General features: G+C 38.2%; 1 protein-coding gene across 1 annotated transcript in view; it reads left to right on the forward strand.

Moving 5' to 3' along the window:
• COL6A6 (collagen type VI alpha 6 chain) overlaps nt 1-22,132 on the forward strand; it is a 108,632-nt gene that overhangs the window by 20,806 nt on the left and 65,694 nt on the right. Inside the window, exons 9-20 of the mRNA XM_003925092.4 lie at nt 1,030-1,373; nt 1,458-1,536; nt 5,939-6,093; nt 8,819-8,911; nt 10,502-10,555; nt 11,970-12,041; nt 12,125-12,151; nt 12,486-12,530; nt 12,625-12,678; nt 13,724-13,786; nt 17,689-17,754; nt 19,063-19,116. Of these exons, the coding sequence (XP_003925141.1) occupies nt 1,030-1,373; nt 1,458-1,536; nt 5,939-6,093; nt 8,819-8,911; nt 10,502-10,555; nt 11,970-12,041; nt 12,125-12,151; nt 12,486-12,530; nt 12,625-12,678; nt 13,724-13,786; nt 17,689-17,754; nt 19,063-19,116 (1,106 nt within the window). The remainder of the gene's footprint in view (nt 1-1,029; nt 1,374-1,457; nt 1,537-5,938; nt 6,094-8,818; nt 8,912-10,501; nt 10,556-11,969; nt 12,042-12,124; nt 12,152-12,485; nt 12,531-12,624; nt 12,679-13,723; nt 13,787-17,688; nt 17,755-19,062; nt 19,117-22,132) is intronic.

The following is a 22,132-nucleotide window of genomic DNA, read 5'->3' on the forward strand; positions in this document are numbered from 1 at the left end:
TTTCAATGCTTGCAAATGTCCAACTTGACCAGTGGGTCTGGAAGTAGTTAGGCATTTGTCTTTACAAGGAATATTTTAAAAATTGCTGATCTAAGCAAAGCAAATTAAAAACAACCACTCATCTTATCACGCAAGCTGTATGTGTTTAATTTGCTAACAAAGATTAGAGTTGTTAGCCAAGTTAAAAATTCTTGAAGGAAGAGTGCATCACGTGACTTTATTGTTCTCTGAGTAACTGCCTTTAGGATACTCAGCTTAAAATATCAAGCCCTTTCTTGTTTCTCCAACACTTAAGTTTCCCTAGAATTAATAAAAATAAGAGCAAAGCACTTTAATGCTACACCCCTCTAAGTATTTCTTAACTCCAAAATGGCAGTGTCCTTGGCTTCCGGAATGGCTAAGCTCCTAAAGCAGCACCATTCTTTGACATGGTCGAAGGTGAATAACTTGGTTACCAGTTTCTTCACTTGTCAAACAAGCTCTCAAAGGATCTCCTGAATTTTTTGTTTTTGCGTTTTTCTTTCCTGAGTGGATGTTAGACAACAAGAGGAATCAAAGGCTCATTTTAGAAAGATAAATCATCAAAACCATTCCTTAGATGAGTCCTTTGTGATTTACTTTTTTCTAAGTGAATTTATTCAAATGTCCTTAAATTTCCCTTATAATTTGTTGAATGACTTCAGTTGATAAGTAGCATTCTATGAATGTCTTATTTTAGACTCTTAACATTCCCACAGTGTACTTTAGACATATTTAAATGATTCTGCATGGCTTTTTCAATAGCTAAAATAAAATATTTCAGAACTTCATTATAGAATCATCAGATTTGATATGAACTGAAAAAAATGTACCCTTACACTTTCACAGATTAAAAGAGTTGTTTTAGCGTTTTCCCTTAATTATTTATGCCCTACTTTGTGTTCCAACTTCATAACTGAAAGAGAATTTCAAGTTCCTTGATTCAGGCATGGTGTCTGAGTTAAATAAAGGTGTTTGTTTACTAAGGCACGCTTTTCCTTTGAATCCTAGACTGTTTCGTGGATGTTGTGGTGGGATTTGATGTCTCAACTCAGGAGAAAGGGCAGACTTTGCTCGAAGGTCAGCCTTGGATGGAAACCTACCTTCAAGACATCTTACGCGCCATCAGCTCCCTCAATGGAGTAAGCTGTGAGGTGGGCACAGAGACTCAGGTCAGTGTGGCTTTTCAAGTAACAAATGCCATAGAAAAATACTCTCCCAAGTTTGAGATCTACAGTGAAAACATACTGAATAGCTTGAAGGATATAACAGTTAAAGGACCATCTCTTCTCAATGCAAACCTCTTGAATTCTCTATGGGATACATTTCAGAACAAATCAGCTGCTCGAGGAAAGGTAACATGGCTTTATCTTATTTGTTGGTCTATGATTGCAGTGAACTCCTTTTAACTCATTTTTTTTTTTTGAATACTTTCTTAGGTGGTCCTTTTATTTTCAGATGGATTGGATGATGATGTTGAGAAACTTGAACAAAAATCTGATGAACTTAGAAAAGAAGGTACTGAGTGTGGAGGAAGAGTGTGAAGGGAGTGTTTATTAACTTTCTAATCTCAGAACTAAATTTCCAGGCTCTTAAATTTTGAATAACCTTGATTTTGGCGATCGCTGTATTTCTGTATGTACTAGGCAGACCAAATGAGCTCTCAGAATATTTTGACATCTTTTTTCTTCATGCCTTATATGTATGAAACAGCATCGAATACAGAGTCCTATCTTTTGTCTCATATTACTGTATTTCTTCTTCCTGACCTTTCCTGGAGAATGTTTGTGTCTCACCCCGCATTGTCTAATATTGCTCTAGTGTCAGCAAAAGTGAACAGCATGTTTTTTCCTTGACCAAGGAATAAGAGTCGGTTTTCTTCCAACACTCTTAAAGTTTCCAGAGTTGCAAGCATTGTTGGATAAGTTTACTCATGTTTTGGGGCTTTCTAATCGGTTCCTTCCTTCAGACCACAGATGGACCAACCATGGTGTTTGAGATTTTTAAACTCTGGCACCAGGCTTTTGGCTTTTGAAATCAAAGGCCAGTCTGATTTACTGTCAGTTTTTATGAAACCATGGATCGGGGAAGTGAAATACATCCACATATTCTTGTTTGACTAAGAATAGAAGTCCTCTTCTGTAAATGGGTGCTATTTCTGCCCCACCTACATCGCCTTTACTGGCAGATTCACCCATTCTCTAGCTGCTAACAACTCACAGCTTACTCCTTCTCAAGAACTGCCTGTGACCAGGACAGCTGCCTCACCTGGCAGGTTACTCTCCACCCCATCCTTGGGCAGCAGATTAGATTACAGAGTTGGACCTTTCCCTCTAAATGACACCAGTGGTGTGGTGCAATTGATGCTCCAGAGCTTCCTGGGATCGGGCTAAATAAAGCTAGACTCCAGCTGCAACACTGTCTTGCTCAGCAGCTTTCCCTGCGCTATCCTGTTGTCCTCACTCCCTTTCTCCTGAAAGCACTTCCTCAACAATTCGTGTGCCTCCACATCCTCATCTCAGACTCTGTTTCTAGGGAACCTGACCTAAGACACTACTTTTAGGTTAGCTAATAGAAGTTGACAGGACTTGGTCCTTACTATTTGGCTCTCTCTCTCTCTCCAATCTTAAACAAATTGCAAAATTCTCTGAGTTTACCTCTAGGGAGTAAGGGTTTTTTATTTATCCCTTATTTACTAAATATGCCTTGTTTCTATTCTCTCTGGTCTTGGTCTTTGTTCTTGGGCTGTAATTAAGGTTTTGATTAAGACTGAAAAAAGATCCTAGAGTGCTTAGTTGGGATGGGTAGGGTTTTGTGTTTTGCTGTTGTTTTTGGTGGTGGCTGTTGTTTTATTTTGTTTCAGCTTTTCCTTTGTGGGGAAAAGATGTTTCTCTTGCAAACAACAGTAGAGTCTCTTCCAGGGGGTGCTTTGGAATACCCAGAATTCTGAGACCAAACATTTTTCTTTCAATGCCCACTGAAAAACTAGTAAATGGGTATCAACTTCAGAAGCTATATTTTAAAGAATATCCTCAGAAATTTAGATTCTTCAAATGGAAGAAAGAAAGAAATCAGGGCAATAATGTTCTTTGAAGTGTCCAATTCTTTGAAAAGTGACCATCTTTGACATGGTCAAATGTGGGTCATTTGGTTTCCACTTTGTTCGCTTGTCAAATTTACACCAAGCAAGATCTCAAAGGATCTCCTGAATTTTTTAGTTCTGTTTTTATTCTTTAATAAAGAAAAGAAAGTGGCTGTCAGTATGGACAAGAAGTATCTCTCTCACTGGCTTCCGATCCTTTCACACAGGACTTCACTGGGTGCTGGGCCCTATGATCTACTGACCTAGGAAAGCTTCCTTACTTTCAGGCCAGGCATCAATATGTGTAAATTGTGCAATCACCACTGAGCAAGAAGAGACAAGGAAAAAAATCCTTGATGGTGGATGTGGCTTTAAAACTTATGCACATGGATTGGGGCTTGAATTTATTAGTTTTTTAGAATTTATTACCCTGGAATCTACTCAATGAGTCTTTATTCTCACAATTTTGGAAATCTTTTATTTCTTAATTTATTGATAGAAAATTGAAAACATTGTATTTAGGATCATATGACTCATTTATTGGATGAGTCTGAAAGAAAATTGGAGTCCCCTGATCCTAAGAAAAGCAGTTATAAATAAAAGTTATATGCATATTTCTTGCAAGTCAACAATCCCATGGTTATCACTCTTAAATTTTTACATTTTCTGGATATTATAAGAAAAATCGGATGAGAGAAGGCTTTTTTTTTTCTCTTATAAGTAGATCCATTAGCATGCCTTCTCTTGATCGCTAAACACCAGTTGATGTACAAGCATTGCATATCCCAGCCCCCTCCACAACCTTTTTCTCCCCCTCCTCATTCTCATTCCAGAAGAATGATCGACTGTCCTGGTTTGTTTCGGACAAGATTGGAACTTTCAGCCCTAGAACCAGGAAAGACCCAGGAAATGAGAACAAATTGGTCACCTTATTCTTAGGTGGTTCTTTCTTTCTTTCTTTCTTTCTTTCTTTTTTTTTGAGATAGAATCTCACTCTGTTGCCCAGGCTGGAGTGCAGTGACATGATCTCATCTCACTGAAACCTCCGCTTCCCAGGTTCAAGCGATTCTTGTGCCCCAGCCTCTCCAGTAGCTGGGACTACAGATGCATGCCACCACACCTGGCTATTTTTTTCTATTTTTAGTAGAGACGGGGTTTCACCATGTTGGCCAGGACGATCTCCATCTCCTGACCTCATGATCTGCCCACCTCAACCTCCCAAAGTGCTAGGATTACAGGCGTGAGCCACCGCCCCTGCCCTCTTTCTTCCATTCCACTTAACTATTCTGTTTTGCTGTCTTGGAACTTGAACCTCTCCAATATGTCCCTGAAACTTTATTCTCTTGATTTCTCTCTTCATCTACTGATTTTATGTAAAATCATATCATACAAACTTGTTTAAGAAGATGTTCTTGACTCTCAGCTAAGTCCTTGGATATTTATCTATTCTGCTTCATTGGTACCCAATTCTCATCAAAGAGTTCTTTACCCATCCATAATAAAATGAGAAAAATGTTCCCAATGGAGTCAGGTTTACATGAAGTTAAATGTATTTGATTTTAAAACTGGCCTTTATTCCAAGAGTATGTTTTTAGCATATTTTTATTGTCAAAATATCCTTTGAAGGTAGGCTATGGAATTAGGCTGTCTGGGTGAAAAATCTAAAACTACCACTTACAGACCATCATTTAACCTCTCCAACTGTGTTTACTTGTCTGTAAAATAGGACTGTAATTGGACATACCAATAGAGTTATATTTGTACCTTACAAATAAGATAATGCATGTAAAGCACTTACCCATTTTCCAGGCACACAGTTTCTATCGACAAATGATAGCACTGTTGTTGAATTATCTCTTCCACCATGATGATGGTCAGATTTATTACCATCATTATTTAATGTTCTTACCTAGCAAAATAAGTCATTGGCAACCTGTGTTGGTCCTAAGCAGTTTTATGTGCTATAATCTTATTCATAAAACCCCAAAGCCTCCGAGCCACAGCTCTTGATGATGGTGTGTCATCTGTGTCTAATTGCCTGACAATAGGCCTCTTACTCTTTTACTCCTTACAGTTCCAACTGGGTTATCGATGTCTTATCACATTATGTAGAGCTGTGCTTTTCAAACTTTAATGTGTGTACAAGTCACCTGGGGATTTTGTTAAAATACAAATTCTGATTGAGTAAGTGTGGGCTGGGCCCTGGGATTCTGTATTTCTGATAAGCCCGCAGGTGAGGCCAGTGCTGCTGTTTCAAGGATCCCCCGCTGAGTGGCAAAAACGTAGAACATGCATTTTCAGTTTTTAATACAGGTTTTTGCTATTGCTCAGCCTGGAGTGCAGAGGCACAATCACAGCTCACTGCAGGCTCAGCCGCCCAGGCTTAAGTGATCCTCCCACCTTAGCCTCCCATGTAGCTGAGAACACAGGCATGTGCCACCATGCCTGGCTAATTTTTTAAAATTTTTCTGTAGAGATGGGGTCTTGCCATGTTGCCCAGGCTGGACTTTCTTGATATGTGAATTTCTCTGTACTTTGGTATGCTCTGTAGACTTCTTAGAGAACTGTCTCCTTCAAATCAGGGAACTGGAAGTTCTATTAAAATTTTCCCTGTCTCCAATTTAATTAGTTTTGAAAAATGTAATTCCTTTGGTGCTCTTATTATAGTCTTGTCACTTGTAAGGTTTAAATCATGTGATTGGGGGAAGTGGACGGTAAAATGACTGTTCTCTTGCAACTCTTCCGAGAATAACAATTTGCTTGTAAATATGCTTGCAAAAAAAAATTAATAATAACCAAATCCACCTCACCTGGAACATTGTGAACTCTGTTGGATAGGCCTGAATGCCCTCATCACTGTTGCTGTGGATGGACCTGCTGATTCAAGTGACTTGGCTGATCTTCCCTATATTGAATTTGGGAAAGGCTTTGATTACAGGACACAGCTCTCTATTGGCATGAGAGATCTTGGGAGCCGGCTGTCAAAGCAGCTGGTAAGTTATTCCGAAAAGATTGGTGAGCTTAAATTTTCAATTATTTTGTATATAGGTTTAATATTCATGCTTTAGAATTTGAACTTACCCTGTATATTTGGGAATGAAGAAAGGTGTTTATGAATTAGTGAACAGCCTAAATAAGAGGGTTTGTCTGGAAGAAATGTAGTATAGTTAAGAGACATCAAAGCATGTTTAATTTATATGCTTGGCCAAAAATGAGGAGAAGGGAAGAGGAAAAAAGGAGAAAATTTAAACAGCACCCACAATCACGTCCAAATTACAGCCAAAGAACGTAAGTGACAGAATCTGAGATGCAATGAGAACCAGCCATTACCTCCACCTGCCAATTTTCACACCCCTTGCATATCCTAGGCATAACAGCTTTCCACACTGAGTGTAATTCTAGTGTTGAAGATGTGTATTTTTCCTGAGACAAGGCCTATAAATGAAAGCAAATTACATTTGGAGTTAAATTATAGAAAGAGCAATCTGCTCTAAACCTGGACGAAAAGCCTAGTGACGGTAAACCTCACATGTTGTGCTTTATGAGCAATTGAAAGATTTTTAAGGGTTGTGACTCCTTGAGATTTCGTGTGTGTGTGTGTGTGTGTGTGTGTGTGTGTATGTTTTGAGACAGTCTCGCTCTATTGTCTAGGCTAAAGTGCAGTGGCATGATCTCGGCTCACTGTAACCTCTGCCTCCCGGGTTCAAGCAATTCTCCCTACCTCAGCCTCCAGAGTAGCTGGGATTACAGGCGCCCACCACCCTGCCCAGCTAATTTTCATGTATTTAGTAGAGATGAGGTTTCACCATGTTGACCAGGCTGGTCTGAAACTCCTGACTTCACCTTATGTTCCATTTTTAAACCTAACGCCTATGTAAGATGCATCTCAATCATATTTGTTTTGAAAACATACAAGAATTCAAACTTGAGTGGTAAAGCATCAGCAAGCTCTATGTGAGTCTACTTTTACTTTAATGAATGGCTAGTAATTTTGTAATTTGCTTATAACTTATAAAATCTTTAATTGGTAAATGAGAACACTTTCCAAGGAAGTGCTGGCTCCTGCTATTTTCCACCTATAAAATATCACTCTTTGAAATCTGTTTGGTAATTCATAGAGGAAGGAAATTATTCTTCAAACTGGTCAGTTTTTGTATATCGTATAAATGGAATACTCTACAAGGAAAAACTTAATCATAGGTCAGTTTAAATGTCAATAGTAATAGATTTGATGCTGTAGAATTTGGGTGATCCAAAGAAAATTGGTGTTAACTAATATGAAATCATCGTATCCATTTTGTTATTGTTTGCTTTCACACATTTGCAGTTTTATTGCTATTTCTGAAATTGTCAGGAAAAAGAATTTCATAGTGTCAGAAAAGGAACATTATACAGTAGGAAACAATCAAATGGAGAAAATTGCTAAATGGCTATGACAAAAGATTTTCATTTTTCATTGCACTAGAAATTTATTGAAAAACTTCACAATAGAAAGATTGATTCTACCCTACTAAAGTGAAGTATAACATTTATTGAAAATATATTTTTTCTAAAAGTAAATCTTATGAGTTAATTGTAAAAATGCAAAGCAATATATTATCTATTCAGGGGATTACTAGGTATGTCCAGAATGAAATTTATTCGCATTTGAAAATATATGGATTTTTTGACGAGAATATAAAGAGGAATATTCTCCCATGCTCCCATCCCTTAGAGCAAGTGCTTCCAAAATGTTGCACATGTAATTTGGTTTTTGAAATCCTGTCAGAATTGTTCTGGAAGAGTTTCCCATTGGACTTAGTTCCAAGATATGTTACGTTGGGCACTGTCTAAATTCTCTAGCATACCAAAGGTTTCACAAAATGAGGAAAATAGCATGCATTCATTTTATTAAACAAAATACTGGAGGAAGAATTACATAGGGAAATCGACAATATCATGATCAATGCTAGGATGAGGTGAGGTAGGGACAGACAACCACACTAATCAGTTGGCATGCAGACAGTTTGCCACAGCTCAACTGATATCAATTTGAAAACACAAACATTTTTGAGTTGATTTGGAATACCTCAAATGGTGGAGAGTGCAGATCATGTAAAGCACTTACGCATTTTCCAGGCACACAGTTTCTATCAACAAATGATAGCACTGTTGTTGCTGAATTACCTCCTCCACCATGAGGACGATCAGATTTATTACCATCATTATTTAATGTTCTCACCTAGCAAAATACATCACTGGCAACCCTGTGTTGGTTTTCTTTGCAATAATCGTATTCATAAAACCCCAAAGCCTCTGAGCCACAGCTCTGGATGATGTTGTGTCATCTGTTCCTAATTGCCTGACAATAGGCCTGTTACTCTTTTACTACTTGTAGTTCCAACCAGGTTATCAATGTCATATCAGATCATGTAGAAATGTGCTTTTCAAGCTTCAATGTGTGTACAAATCACACCTGGGGATTTTGTTAAAATACAAATTCTGATTGAGTGTGGGATGGGCCCTGAGATTCTGTATTTCTGGAAAGGAAAGGTTTCTAGGCAGAAAGATGGAAGCAAAAAAAAAAAAGTTTCATGCATTATTTCTAAAGCACAGTCATGTTAATGGTGACCAGGCTTCTGAAACTGTGGTGGAAGTCTGGATCGCATGGTTGAACTTGTATACATGATTTGAGAAGCATTACCACCAAATGTAATGTATTACTTACCCTCTCCCAAGGTCAATGTTGCAGAAAGGACATGCTGCTGTTTGTTTTGCAAGTGCATTGGAGAAGATGGCACAATGGGAGATTCTGGATCACCAGGAAAAAAGGTGATTTTAGTTCAGATTTATGGGTTACTTTGAGTTGTAGTATGCCCTTCAGACATGGGTTTAAGTAGAAATAAGGGGTGAATTTTAACTTCTCAATAGAGCCTCTTAGGTAAGAGTTTATTATACTCCTCTTTTTCTATGTTAAATTAGATAGTCATGGATTTTCCTTGGCATTGTAAATTGGAGTCTTTTAAAAAAGTTTTTGTAAAATTGTCAGGAGCAATTGTTAAGATCCATGATTATCCAGTATTCTAGTACTGATGACAATGACACAGAAAAATCAGCTGTAATTCCTCACATTGAACAATGAAAGCATCCTTCATGTGACTAAGGCATTTCAGCATTCATTTTATTTAATGATGGCAGAGTCATTGAAATCAAGCAGAAGATATATTGTGTAGTCTGCTGAAAATGCGGCTAGATCAGATACCTCTCCTATAGCAAAAGATGTTAAGATGTCTCATTCAGCTTTAGCCAGGTCGAAATGGTATCACAGATATATTAACAGATGCAGACTCAGTACTTTAAAACAGAAACCAGAAACATTAATTCATATATTTCCTAACCAGAAAAAGTGTTTGTATCCTTATGTAAAAATATTGTTTTGAACTTTAAGAACTGTTTAAATACATATAAACACTATGAATATGTTAATGATTTCAATACAGTTTGTTTACGTGTGTGTTTGATTCTTGAATAATTTATAGATAGCACTATAACTTCCAAATCACCAGGGCTATGTCTCTGAATAAAATAAAATAATAAATTATATTCTGAATGTTCCCGCTTCATCTAAAGAGAGTGGTAGCTTTTTTTTTTTAAAAAAACAGGACTCAGAAAGAATGGAAAGAAAGGTGTGTGGTCTATTTTTCTATGTGTAGCATAAATCCTAAAAGATTTTTTAATAAAGGGAGAAGAATTCTAGTTTATCACTGGCAAATATAGCTGTGTTGACTTGAATGTTTATTTTGAAAGAAGCTTGGCAACTATACTTAAATCTAGAGTTACAGTATTACGATTGTCACACACACACACAACCACTTGAGTTATCTGGATACTTGTCTCAAAATTCCATTTCTTTTTATATATGTAAATGCAGTCTACATTGGGAAGGAGGGACTATTTTTTAAAAGTATTCATTATACTTTAAGTTCTGGGGTACATGTTCAGATTGTGTGGGTTTGTTACATAAGTACACATGTGCCATAATGGTGGTTTGCTGCATCCATCACCTCGTTATCTACATTAGGTATTTCTCCTAATGCTATCCCTCCCCAATCCCCCACCCCCAGCTATTCCTCCCCTTGCCCCCACCCCCCATGCCCTGGTGTGTGATGTTCCCCTCCCTGTGTCCATGTGTTCTCATTGTTCACCACCCACTTATGAGTGAGAACATGCGGTGTTTGGTTTTCTGTTCTTGTGTCAGTTTGCTGAGAATGATGGTTTCCACTTTCATCCATGTTGGAGGGACTGTTTCTTTCAAACCCTTACTATTGCACGTGAGGTAAAACTGTAGAATTGAATTTGCTTTGGTAACCTCTGATTCTTGGTCCATGGATGCAAATGTTTTCTTCCTTTTCTTATTTCCAGGGACCTCCAGGTTTTAAAGGCAGTGAAGGCTACCTGGGAGAAGAGGGAATTGCTGTAAGTCAAGGCTCTTTTTACCTCCACTTATCCCTAAAAACATATCTACAATATGAACTTCCTTGAGTCAATTCAGGGAAGCAAGAAAAGTGAGATTCTAAGGATTCATGTACAGAATCTCAGATCTTGTTTTATCCTCATTGAGCTTTGCTCCTGGTGGTCATTAGTGATTTATTGACCTATCTCTTCTTTGACTACCCACCAACATTGCCCAATGATTCAATGCAGAAGTTACCTTCTTTACTAGGGGAGTTGAATCATTGCTATTTCTCCCATTCCGGAGTATTCTGCAAAAGTAAACCAGCTTACCACGTTGTTTATCAAGGATCCTACTCTTTCTTGTATTTGCCTGTCCTTCAATCCTCCCATCAATCCATCCATCCAAACATTCATTTACCAATTATATATTAAACATCTTACCATTCACTACATTATTTATCAGAGACATTAACATATTCATTCATTTGTTCTTTCAACAAATATAGGTTAAATATCTGATCATGGGCCAGGCACAGTGGTAGGCTTCAGCAATAAGAAAAATAAAAGGAAAAATATGGCTTCTGCCTCCAGGAAACTTGTAAACTAATAGAAAGGCAAATGAGACAACAGTGATTCTTTTTGTTATACCCAAGGGCTAGACTAGAAGTATAGAGACATGCAAAGGATTGTGGCAGAACAACTCACAGTTACCTAACAGCATTGGCTGAATTTGGGGCTTGAGAGGGGAAGGCTGCAAGCAAGGAGTAATGCTTGGGCAGACATTTGAAGGATAAGTAGGAATTTCTGCAGGCAAAGTTTGAGGGAACAGTGTGTTCAAGGACATGTATCTGAGTCAGAGAGGATCATGTTCATAAAATGACATGTGGTCAGCATGGCTGGAACCCAGGCCACTGCAGTAGGAAGGTATATGTGGCAAGCAAGACTCAGGAGTCTTGAATACCCTGCTGAAGATTTGGATTGTGTCTTCTAGTTGATGGGCAGTCACTGAATGGTGGTAAACACAGAGGTCAAAATTACAGGAGTATTTAGAAAGCCTGCTCAAGCAACATTACAGATGATGATAAGGTGAAGGTTACAGGTAGGTCTTGCAGTCATAGGTGCAGGACAGGTCCTAATTTGGGCTTGGGAGAGTATGACTAAGATATGTCAAGGAGATTGGAAGGACATAACATGGTTGCCACTTGGTGAAAGAGAAGCCTCACGCAGGCAATATGCAAGTGAGATCCAAAGCAAAGGCTGTCTGTTATCAGGGTATCCGTGATTTATTTCCACTCTTAATTTTTATAAGCAAGAACTCTGGATTTTGAACCATGAGCAGTCACACATTTTTTTGGTAACAAAAAATTTGTCAAGTTTTCAAGACAGAGCAAAGATTACAATAGAAAAAGCTCATTTGGATTGCGCCCTTTTTCAGGGAGACAGAGGAGCCCCTGGACCAGTGGGAGAGCAGGGTACCAAGGGATGCCATGGCACCAAAGGTCCTAAGGTAAGGATTGCATGAGAACGTGGAGTTTTCTCAGCATTAATTCCATTTTCCTACACTAACTATTGCTGTCCTTTTATTTTCAGGGGAACAGGGGACTAAATGGCCAGGAGGTATGGTACCAGGCACATCCATTTATCTACCCATGTGTTACCTAGAAATATTTTTATTTTTGAGATTATTGATCAGTAAATTATATAAATGACATTGTTGTTGACTTTCCTTTTTTATTGCCAGCCATTTCATTTTGTTTCTGCCTCTCTTTCATGACAGGTAGTATATATTATTTGTTGATAGTTTCTATTACTGAGTAATCTTTAATATTACCTAGGCCCACCCTAACAAAGAGGCTGTATGTGAAACACAAAAATAGAGTTTTTGTTTGGCATCTGACTTCTTTGCACATGCATGGGATGTACTCTTTCCTAATTCTATCTGTCTTTTCAGGGAGAAGCTGGGGAAAGTGGAATTGATGGATTAAACGGAGAACAGGTAGAGCCTTCTTGTACCATAGAGACCCTTCTGAGCTATTTACAATTATGAAAATGAGAATTCTGTTAAGAACATTCCCTTCTTATTTTTTTAGGGTGATGATGGTCTTCCTGGAAGAAAAGGAGAAAAGGGTGATGAGGGATCCCAGGTAGGGATTTAAAAAGGATGAACATAAAAATTGTAATAGGGATTAAAGGTGTGATTAACAGAGTAGAAGAACTACCCTGGCTATATCAGTCAGCTGTGCCACAAAACTGTTTTGTGACAAACAATCATAAAACCTCAATCACATACGACAATGAACATTTATTTCTTATGTTTTTGAGGGGTTCAGCTGATCAAGGCTGAACATGGCTCATGTCTGTAAGGTGGCCAGGGACTTCCTTCCATATGTCACTTACCCTCCTGGGACCAGGAGCTAGCCTAACCATGCTACCCATGACCTTTTTATGCCCATGGCAGAAGCACAGAAAAGCAAATGGAAACATACTAGAACTCTCAGGCTTCCTTCGGACCGAGGCTCAGAATTCTCTCAACACTTCCTTCTCTCTCTGTTGGCCAAATCAAGGCATATTGCCAAACTCAGAGGAAGGGAATCTTATCCACCACTGTTGGAAGTCATTGCAGTTACATGACAAAAGGACACAGACATAGGGAGTGGTGAAGAGTTTGGGCCATTAATGACAAGCAGCTACCACAGTAAGAACAGAAGTAGGATGTTGACCAGGGTCAGTGGTGCCAGGCAGCACACTGAAGAGTGTGTATCACTCATTCCCACCTAGAATGAATACCAACAGCAGCCATGTTTTCATCCTTGACTTTGTCTTTAGAGTGTGAAGAATTGAGTCAGAAACAACCATCTTGGGCACACTGCATGTTCTTTTTGAATTCCAGTTGCCTTATAAAAGAAAGAAAATAAGGAATACCTGGTTCGTAGAAAATTTGTGCAAAACAACAAGATGACAAGTGCGTCTGGAACACAAAGTTCACCACTGTGGCAAATCATCGAGTTCACTGTTAAATTATTTATATGGCGCTTGAAACTAACTTTTCTGCTTGTTCATCTTTCCAATTTAAAAAGAGCCTTGGTAGAAAAATACTTGATTATTCACACCTGGGAGAAGAAAAGCTGTTTGTATCACTTTTATTAAAACTTCTTGTCTGGTTCTTCTTCTGATTTGTTTGAACTTTAGGGAAGCCCAGGGAAGAGAGGGACTCCTGGTGACCGTGGCGCAAAGGGCCTGCGAGGGGATCCCGTAAGTGCTTGGGCTGCGTGGGTTGTGAACTAGAGTTAGGGCTTGATTCCTGTCAGTAGTTCTGATAGGGAGTCTTGATTTCAAGGTAGTACACTAGCAACCCTGAGTTTAAAACATCACAGGCATAATCGTAAAGTTTTAAATTCAGGTACCTGTGCATGATCTTCTTCGTATACTATGAGTATGAGCTATGAAAAGCCCTTGCATGTCTTTTGCAAATGCAGTTTTGTAAATACACACTCAGAATTGTTCTTGTGCTTCAAAACGTTGAAGAAATTCCACTCCATTATCTTCCAAGCACCTCAAAATATGGACAGAATGAGAAAAAGCCATCTCTCCTTTTTTTTTTTTTTTCCTATTCTTATGTTAGTCTGTTCTCATGTTGCTGATAAAGACATACCTGAGTCTGGGTAATTTACAAAGGAAAGAGGTTTAACTGACTCATAGTTCCACATGGCTGGGGTGCCGTCACAGTCACGAAGAAGGGCACAGGGACGTCTTGTGTGGTGGCAAGCAAGAGAGCGTGTGCAGGGGAACTTCCATTTATAAAACCATCAGATCTCATGAGACTTACTCACTGCCACGAGAAGAGCATGGGGGAAACCACCCTCATAATTCAATTACTCCACCTAGTCCCACCCTTGACATGTGGGATTATTACAGTTCAAGATGAGATTTGGAAGGAGACACAGCCCAACCATTATCAGTTATCCAAGAGTTTTTCTCAATTAAGAATATCAGCCTCATTTTCTATAACCCAAGCTGAGTAGAATTGTATCAGTCAAAACTTATGACATACAGGCACTGCTCTTGCAGGGGCACAACCCAGTTGAGTAGGCATGACCCATGTTAAAGAAAAAATGACATACACCAATATGTAGGAAATACGCCAAGTCCGACGGAACGTCAGTACTATAGGATTTTCATCACCATACGCACTTAAGTCTCCAAAAGCTTAATGAATTAGGACTTAGTTTTGTTTTTAAATGTTTATTGAACTGTAACATACATCAGAAAAGTCCCTGAATTATAAATACACAGCTTAATGAATGTGAATACACCTGTGTAGTCAGCACAAGGTAGAGAAATAGAACACTACCAGCATCCCAGAAGCCCCCTCATGCCCGTGGCAGCCACTACTCACCCTCCCCAAGGGAATCACGATCCTATCCCTATAAATCAGTTTTACTTGTTCTAGAACTTTATATAAATGGAATTATATAAGTGTCTGCTCTTTTTTTCTGACTTCTTTTGTTTTATGCTTAGAAGATTAATCTATGTTGTATATAACAATAGTTCATTCAGTCTCATGGCTGCATTGCATAGTATTTCATTGTGTGAATATACCATGATTTATTGATTATAGTAATGCTATGTGAGTTGTTCCCAGTTTTTGCTTTTGTAAATAGTGCTGTTATGAATATTCTGATATGTCTTTTTATGTACTTTTGTACATGTTTATAAATATGGGGTCTCTATGTTACGAGTAGAATTTCTGGATTATAACGTGTATGGCCATACTCAGATTGTCTTTATAGCTGAATGATTTTCAAAAGTTTGTACTCATTTATATTCTTACTAGCAATGCATGGGAACAGTGTAAGATACTCATCAGAATGGTTACAATTTATAAAAAAAATAATACCAGGTACTGATAAGGATGTGAGACAACAGGGAGTCTCATGAGGATTTTTTTTTTCTTTAAAATATCCTCTTATATACAATAGGTTGGTCACAGAAGGAATTTGATGCAATATATATATGAACATGTAAATGTTAGGCAACAGTATTTAAAAAGCAGAGGAACTGGTGCATGAAGAAAACATTGTTGACTAAGTGATATCTTCTGATAATAGTGGCATCCTGAGAATTTTCAGACTTCAAAGAATCCAATTTAGAACCAAAGAACTATGCACAAATAAGCACAATTTAGAAATATTAGTTCAAATACAAAGACATTTCAGTCATCCGTATATGATGACCAAAAATTCATTTGGGATATTGCTATACAACTTCCATTGACTTTGATCAGAATTTCTCCTAAACTGTCTGCTAAAGATCATGTGATTATGTAACATATTTAAAAGAGTCTGAATAATGTAAAGAGCTGTCTATTTTAAAAGAAATATTTTATGACTTCCAATGGTAAAACAACTCTGCTTTTTTTACATATGGCTTCAGTGGATTACTATTTCAGGAAAAAATTGGGATAAGTGTAGTAGAACACACACATGATCCATTTATTCTTAGGAAAGCATGCAAATGGCACAATTTTTTGAAAATCTAAGTTCATTCAGATAGGATTTATGATCACATGGAAGCTCATTTGGCTGTTTGGAATTTTCCACTTGAAGTATTTTTTTAATCCTAAGAAATGTTGGGGGAAAGAGTTAAATCATTTGTGTCATCTACAGAGGCTAGTAAGATTCATTTTGACAACATATCATTATAAGCCCATGTTTAATTGTAAATTTGTGGTAGGTAATGGTTTTTGTCCAGCTGTATACACATAGAAAGACCAAATCGGTTCATATTCACATGGACCAACTGGTCTCTATGCAATTTGGGTTGTTATTTTTGGTAAAATGTGCTAGTATATGATTCTTTTTATGTTATTTCTTCAGGTAGTTTAGAATTGAACCACAATAAGGGGCTTTTATATCCAGAGGAATAAAATTCTGGACTTTACATTACCTCCCTTTTCCTTACTTGCTTTTCCCACCAAAATACAATTTTCTGATGTTGTAATTTAGGTATACCCTGCTTGGAGAATTTAAGAGACAAATATTTAAACTTAAGGGAGAAAAAGAAGATGCAGAAAATGATATTTGGCTTTGGTAGGTGGAGGAAAGAAGCAATTTCTCACGTACATTTTAGTAATATTAGTGTTATAAAGTAAATTCCAAACCCATCTTTTTCACCCCATTAACTTAAAAATTCTGTACATACAAAACCATTTGTTTAAAAAGCTTACTAAGTATCTGAAACAATGACATGTCCCTGCTGGTGACCTCAAATTACTTATTGATTGATGAAGGTAATCTGAGCTGCTATCAGCCCAGCAGCCTCATAGAAGGCACTCAGCAGGACTGGATAATTGTTGTCCTTTCTCAATTTATTGGAGCATTGACTGAATTGACTGGCTCAGTTGATTGTCTCAGCATCATGGAGACACAGCTCTCTTTGTGGTTCGTATGACTCAAGCAAGAAAGACTTCGGTTTGGCCTGTTAAAGATAATAGCCCACAATGTGTACGTGTTTTCAGTCAGTTCCTGGGCATTATTTGCACGAATATTGGGAAAGATGCAAAACTTCAGGATTTTTTGAAAACCAGAAAAGTAGGGGTGAACACACAGGGGTAGCATTTGGCAGTACCCAGGTGTCCAGGAAGAGAAAGAGGGAGCCTTTCTCTTTCTCAGATAGCATCCTCAGCGTCACTCAGTGTGCTTATTACATTCTCAGGGTGGAACCCATTACAAATGTTTGTCTTTTCCCAAGGGTATGGGAAAATAAAGTCTACCAGCTATTAAGTATAACTTTGCCTAGTCTCCAAGAGAAAAGAGGAAAAGTTAAGAGAAGGGGTGGCAGTAACAAGAGGGAATGGGGCTAAGAGCTACCATGCACATGAGTCACATCACCCTTGCTTGCCTTGGCTGTGCCTTCTATGGAGAGCTCTTTCTCCCCACACACTCACCTTAGGTCTCTATTCTCTCTCTGATCATGTCAAACATGGGAGGAAAAGAAAATACTTGTAAGCCATCTGTAATTTTAACCTATTTCTGCTTTCAAATGGGTTGGACTTGTCAACTTCTTGAGAAATAGCTAAATGTTATAAATAAATTATATGTTTAAGGAGAAATGTTCAAACATACTAATTTTTCTCCTTATTTTCTATTTTTTAGGGAGCTCCTGGAGTTGATAATAGCATAGAAGGACCCGGAGGCTTGAAAGGAGAACGTGGAGGACAAGTAATCATGTGGGCTTGTAAAATGTCGATGCATCAACTGTGAGGCTCAGGTTCTTAGTGGTAGAATATGAAATGCTTAACAAAAAAATTGGAATCGAAGTGGATATACTTGGGTACAGAAAACTACTGTTAGGAGCAAAATGATCTTTTCTCCTGCCTGTATACTACTCTGGGATTTGAGAAACATTCTTGTCTTCCTCCTCTAAATTTGGGTTGACTTGATTCAGCAAGACACATCCTCGAGGTCTTCGTTCGTGAATATAAACATTGGAACTCTAACTTAAAATGCAGGGCTAGCTGATAGAACTGTGCTAGCAAAAGAGTTGTTGGCCTTTCCAGTATCTGGAGGTAACATACCCTAAAAAGACATATTAGTAATACATGATAAGAACAAGATCAGGTCGATAGATGTGGTCCACACAATCAAGAAAAGTTTATTGGGATTAATCTCTTAAGTCTCTGTGGTCATCAAAACCTGTTTTCAGTATTTAAAAATGGTTATCTAAAAAACGTATGTCACTGGATTTTTTAAAATAACATTCCCTTGATGACTACATAGGGAAGAAGTATGATGTAGAGGGAAGAACTTTGCCTTGGAGACAGGCCTAGGGCCTGTCTCATGCTCTGTCACTTACCAACTCTGGGCCTTGGGCTACTTTCGGTAAACCCCAATTTTCTCATCTGCAAAATAGGGTGAAAGCATACTTTAGAAGTTGATGATGGGGACTTAATGATATTTAATTTAATGATATAACCTTCAGTAAATATTATCTGCCGTTATTAGTAAGTGGTAAATGTAAGTCTCATAGGAGACTCATAAATTATTCCATACTTTTGTATCTAGTGATCATCTCAAGTGATCATCTAGTGATCATACAAGCCTCTGTAGTATGAGACTGTATTTACAGTAAGGTAATAATCTCAGTAGCCAAACAGATCAAGCAATTCAAAGGTAGAAATTCAAACCAGTAGTAGCCGTATCTGATACATAGTATGCTTTATCCACACTGTGGCAACAGAGCAGGGATAGTTGGAACACTCTGAGACATGTACCGCAAACAACTTAGACAGTAGTGATGAATAATGAACAGATGAAACCATGTCATTAGCATTTTTCCCTGTAATTCCTCATGACTCACATGGAAACGTGGCTTAGGACCGTGGAGCTCAAGCCATTTTCCAAAGGAAAGGTAACTCTCTCATTGGTGTGTGAACTCATCTGTCCTCCCTGGAGTACAAGTTGATGTTAAAGAGAAACTCTGTCAGTGCTGTGTAATTAACAATACACATCTGTCTATTCCTTTGACAGGGAAGAAGAGGTTGGCCAGGCCCTCCAGGGACACCAGGCTCCAGAAGAAAGACAGTAAGAGCCCTTCTAGACAAGGAGACCCACTACTCTAGTGGCTTATATTGAAAATGGCTGACTGTGGGGAGTAGGTGGGATGGTTCTGCTAGAGCTCGCTATCTTGGGGAAACTAACAGGGTATCTCAAAGACTAGGTCTGACAAAGAACTTGTCAGAAGCTGAGGTAGGAAAATGCTGACGGCAGAGGAGATCACCAGTCAGGAGAAAGAGCCGGGCAAAGAGAAACAAATCAGCAGCTAACTAGGGGAAAAGTGGTCAAAGTGTGGCCTACTAGCTAGGTTGAGATTGCCTGTGTTAGTGTTTTCAATCCAAATTCTATTCTTTTTCTGCCAAATTTTACAACTGTTGAGAAAAGTAAGAATGGCAACTATTAAAAAGTCAAACAGTAGATGCTGGCAAGGCTGTGGAGAAATAGAAACGCTTTTACACTGTTGGAGGGAGTGTAAATTAGTTCGACCGTTGTGGAAGACAGTATGACGATTCCTCAAGGATCTAGAACCAGAAATACCATTTGACCCAGCAATCTGTTACTGGGTATATACCTAAAGGAATACAAATCATCATTCTACTGTAAAGACACATACACACATATGTTTATTGCAGCACTATTTACAATAGCAAAGACCTAGAACCAACCTAAATGCCCATCAGTGATAGACTGGATAAAGAAAACGTGACACATATACACTGTGGAATACTATGCAGCCATAAAAAGGAACGAGATCATGTCCTTTGCAGGGACATGGATGAAGCTGGAAGCCATCATCCCCAGCAAACTCACACAGGAAGAAAAAACCAAACACTGCATGTTCTCACTAAGAAGTGGGATTTGAACAATGAGAACACATGGACGCAGGGAGGGGGAACAACACACACCAGGGCCAGTCAGGGGATGGAAGGATAGGAGAGGGAGAGCGTTAGGACAAATAGCTAATGCATGCGGGCATAAAACCTAGATGATGGGTCGATAGGTACAGCACACATGGCACACATGCACTTAGGTAACCTACACCTTTTGTACTTGCATCCAGGAGCTTAAAGTAAAATATAAATTACTGAATTTTTTTTTTAAGGGAAAAGAAAAGAAGTCAGTCCTGATATAGGCATATCTGAGTGAAATTGGGTCACTTGCTTATGGAACCCATTGTTGGCGGCATGGTTTTGGTTTGTTTTTTATTTTATTGTGTTATTTTTTCATTAAGTACTTAAAAAATTTCTGTGTACAGAAAAACACAGAGATGTTAAAAATATTCAATAAGAAGAGTTAAGTTTAATAAAATACACTTAGATGCCTACATCAGGGTCTGAATTAGGCCTTCTCATCTCATTTTGCAAGATTTTCTTTCCTTTCTTTATGTAGTTACCCAGCCTTCAATTTCCTCTACCCTCTCCCGAATAGAAAATGTTTTAAAATTAAGCACAAGTAGAAGCTAGTTGAGCATATTGCATTTATTACACATTGTCATTTCTGAGTGGAAGTTTATAGAACCAGCTATTATACTCCATTAAAAAAAAAAAACGCTTTTTTTTTGTCTTGGAGCATACCACTGTTCCTTGCAAGGTAGAGAAAATGAAGAGATTATACTTAAAACATGCAGAATTTGATTGATAGAAAAGTGCTTTACTAATGCAATTTTCATGCATATAAAAAAAAAAAGCATTTGCTATTCATTTCACTTTCAAAAAGGGTGTAGTAAGCTTACATACCCCTGGAAAGTATTTTCAACTTACAGACTATCATCCGGGAAATTCTGGCATGTAAGGATGAACTTTTACTCTTTCATAGCCTCCAGAGGCTAATGCAATATTGCTATGCATTATTTAAACCGCACCACTCCCATGAAATATGGCCCCCATCTTAGGTTATAGATTCAGCCACGTCATTCAGGAGTAAAAGTGGGACTTCAGTTAAAATGGCAGAGTAAAGGTGTTTTCACACTATTTCTCTTAAGTGCATCTCACCAAAAACAACAAAAGAAATTAAAAATTGAGAAACAAAGAATGACCACAGCTTCAAGCTGCAAATAATAACAAACACCATCCAACTGTTTTTAAATCTCAACCCTAATGAATAAGAGTTTAGAAAGCTGACACATCAAGTGAGACCTCATGCAGAGATTGGTTTTCTTTAAAACTAACAGTTTTCCTCAGGTGGCTGAGGCAGGAGAATTGCCTGAACCCAGGAGGCGGAGGTTGCGGTGAGCCGAGATCGCGCCATTGCACTCCAGCCTGGGTAACAAGAGCGAAACTCCGTGTTAAAAAAAAAAAAAAAAAAAAAAAAAAAAAAAACTTTTCTTAAAACTAACAAAATCCAGGGACATGGCATATTTTGAGAGAAACAGGAAATGGACACATAGGGGCACAATTCAACAGAGGAGGCAAAATGAATGAGAAACTGGAAAACATTCCACTTTTATTATGTAGAACTAGCAAACAAGGCCGTGGAGGCTGCGAACAATGAGAGAGGTAACAGTGTCTATCACAATACAGAGAAACTATGACTTAAGGGGCTTCATGTGAGTTCCATGAATCTCTTTAAACGTCAGTAGTAGAAGGAAGATGTAGCTCGAAGGTAAAAGAAATCATTCATTTGATGAGAAAGTGTTTGAGGCAATATATCTAAGTCAAAGCTACCAACCCTGTTCCAGCTACACTTCCCCATAATTTCTTCAGGAAACAAGTGATCCTATTCAAAGTTGGTGAATGGTCAGGAACATTAATAATCTTTATTAGATGATTAATCAGGACCTATGCATAAAGCTGCAAGAGAGAAAGAAAAGCATGGGCAAAGGATAGATACAGGCTCATTCGAAGGGGAATTATTCAAGGAAAAATTTGAATTCTGGCAAATAGTTCTTCAGAGTCTCAAAGAAGTGAAGATAACATTATTGCTCTTAAAGTCTGAAGCACTGACAAGACAATAGAAAGTGAGGACAGCAAGCTGGCAGCGCTTGGGGAGCATTGGAAATAGAAAAACAGTAGAGATGTAAGATGTTAACACCTGACATTTCTAT

This window comes from Saimiri boliviensis, chromosome 9 (assembly GCF_048565385.1).
Source record: "Saimiri boliviensis isolate mSaiBol1 chromosome 9, mSaiBol1.pri, whole genome shotgun sequence".
Taxonomy (NCBI): Eukaryota; Metazoa; Chordata; class Mammalia; order Primates; family Cebidae; genus Saimiri; species Saimiri boliviensis.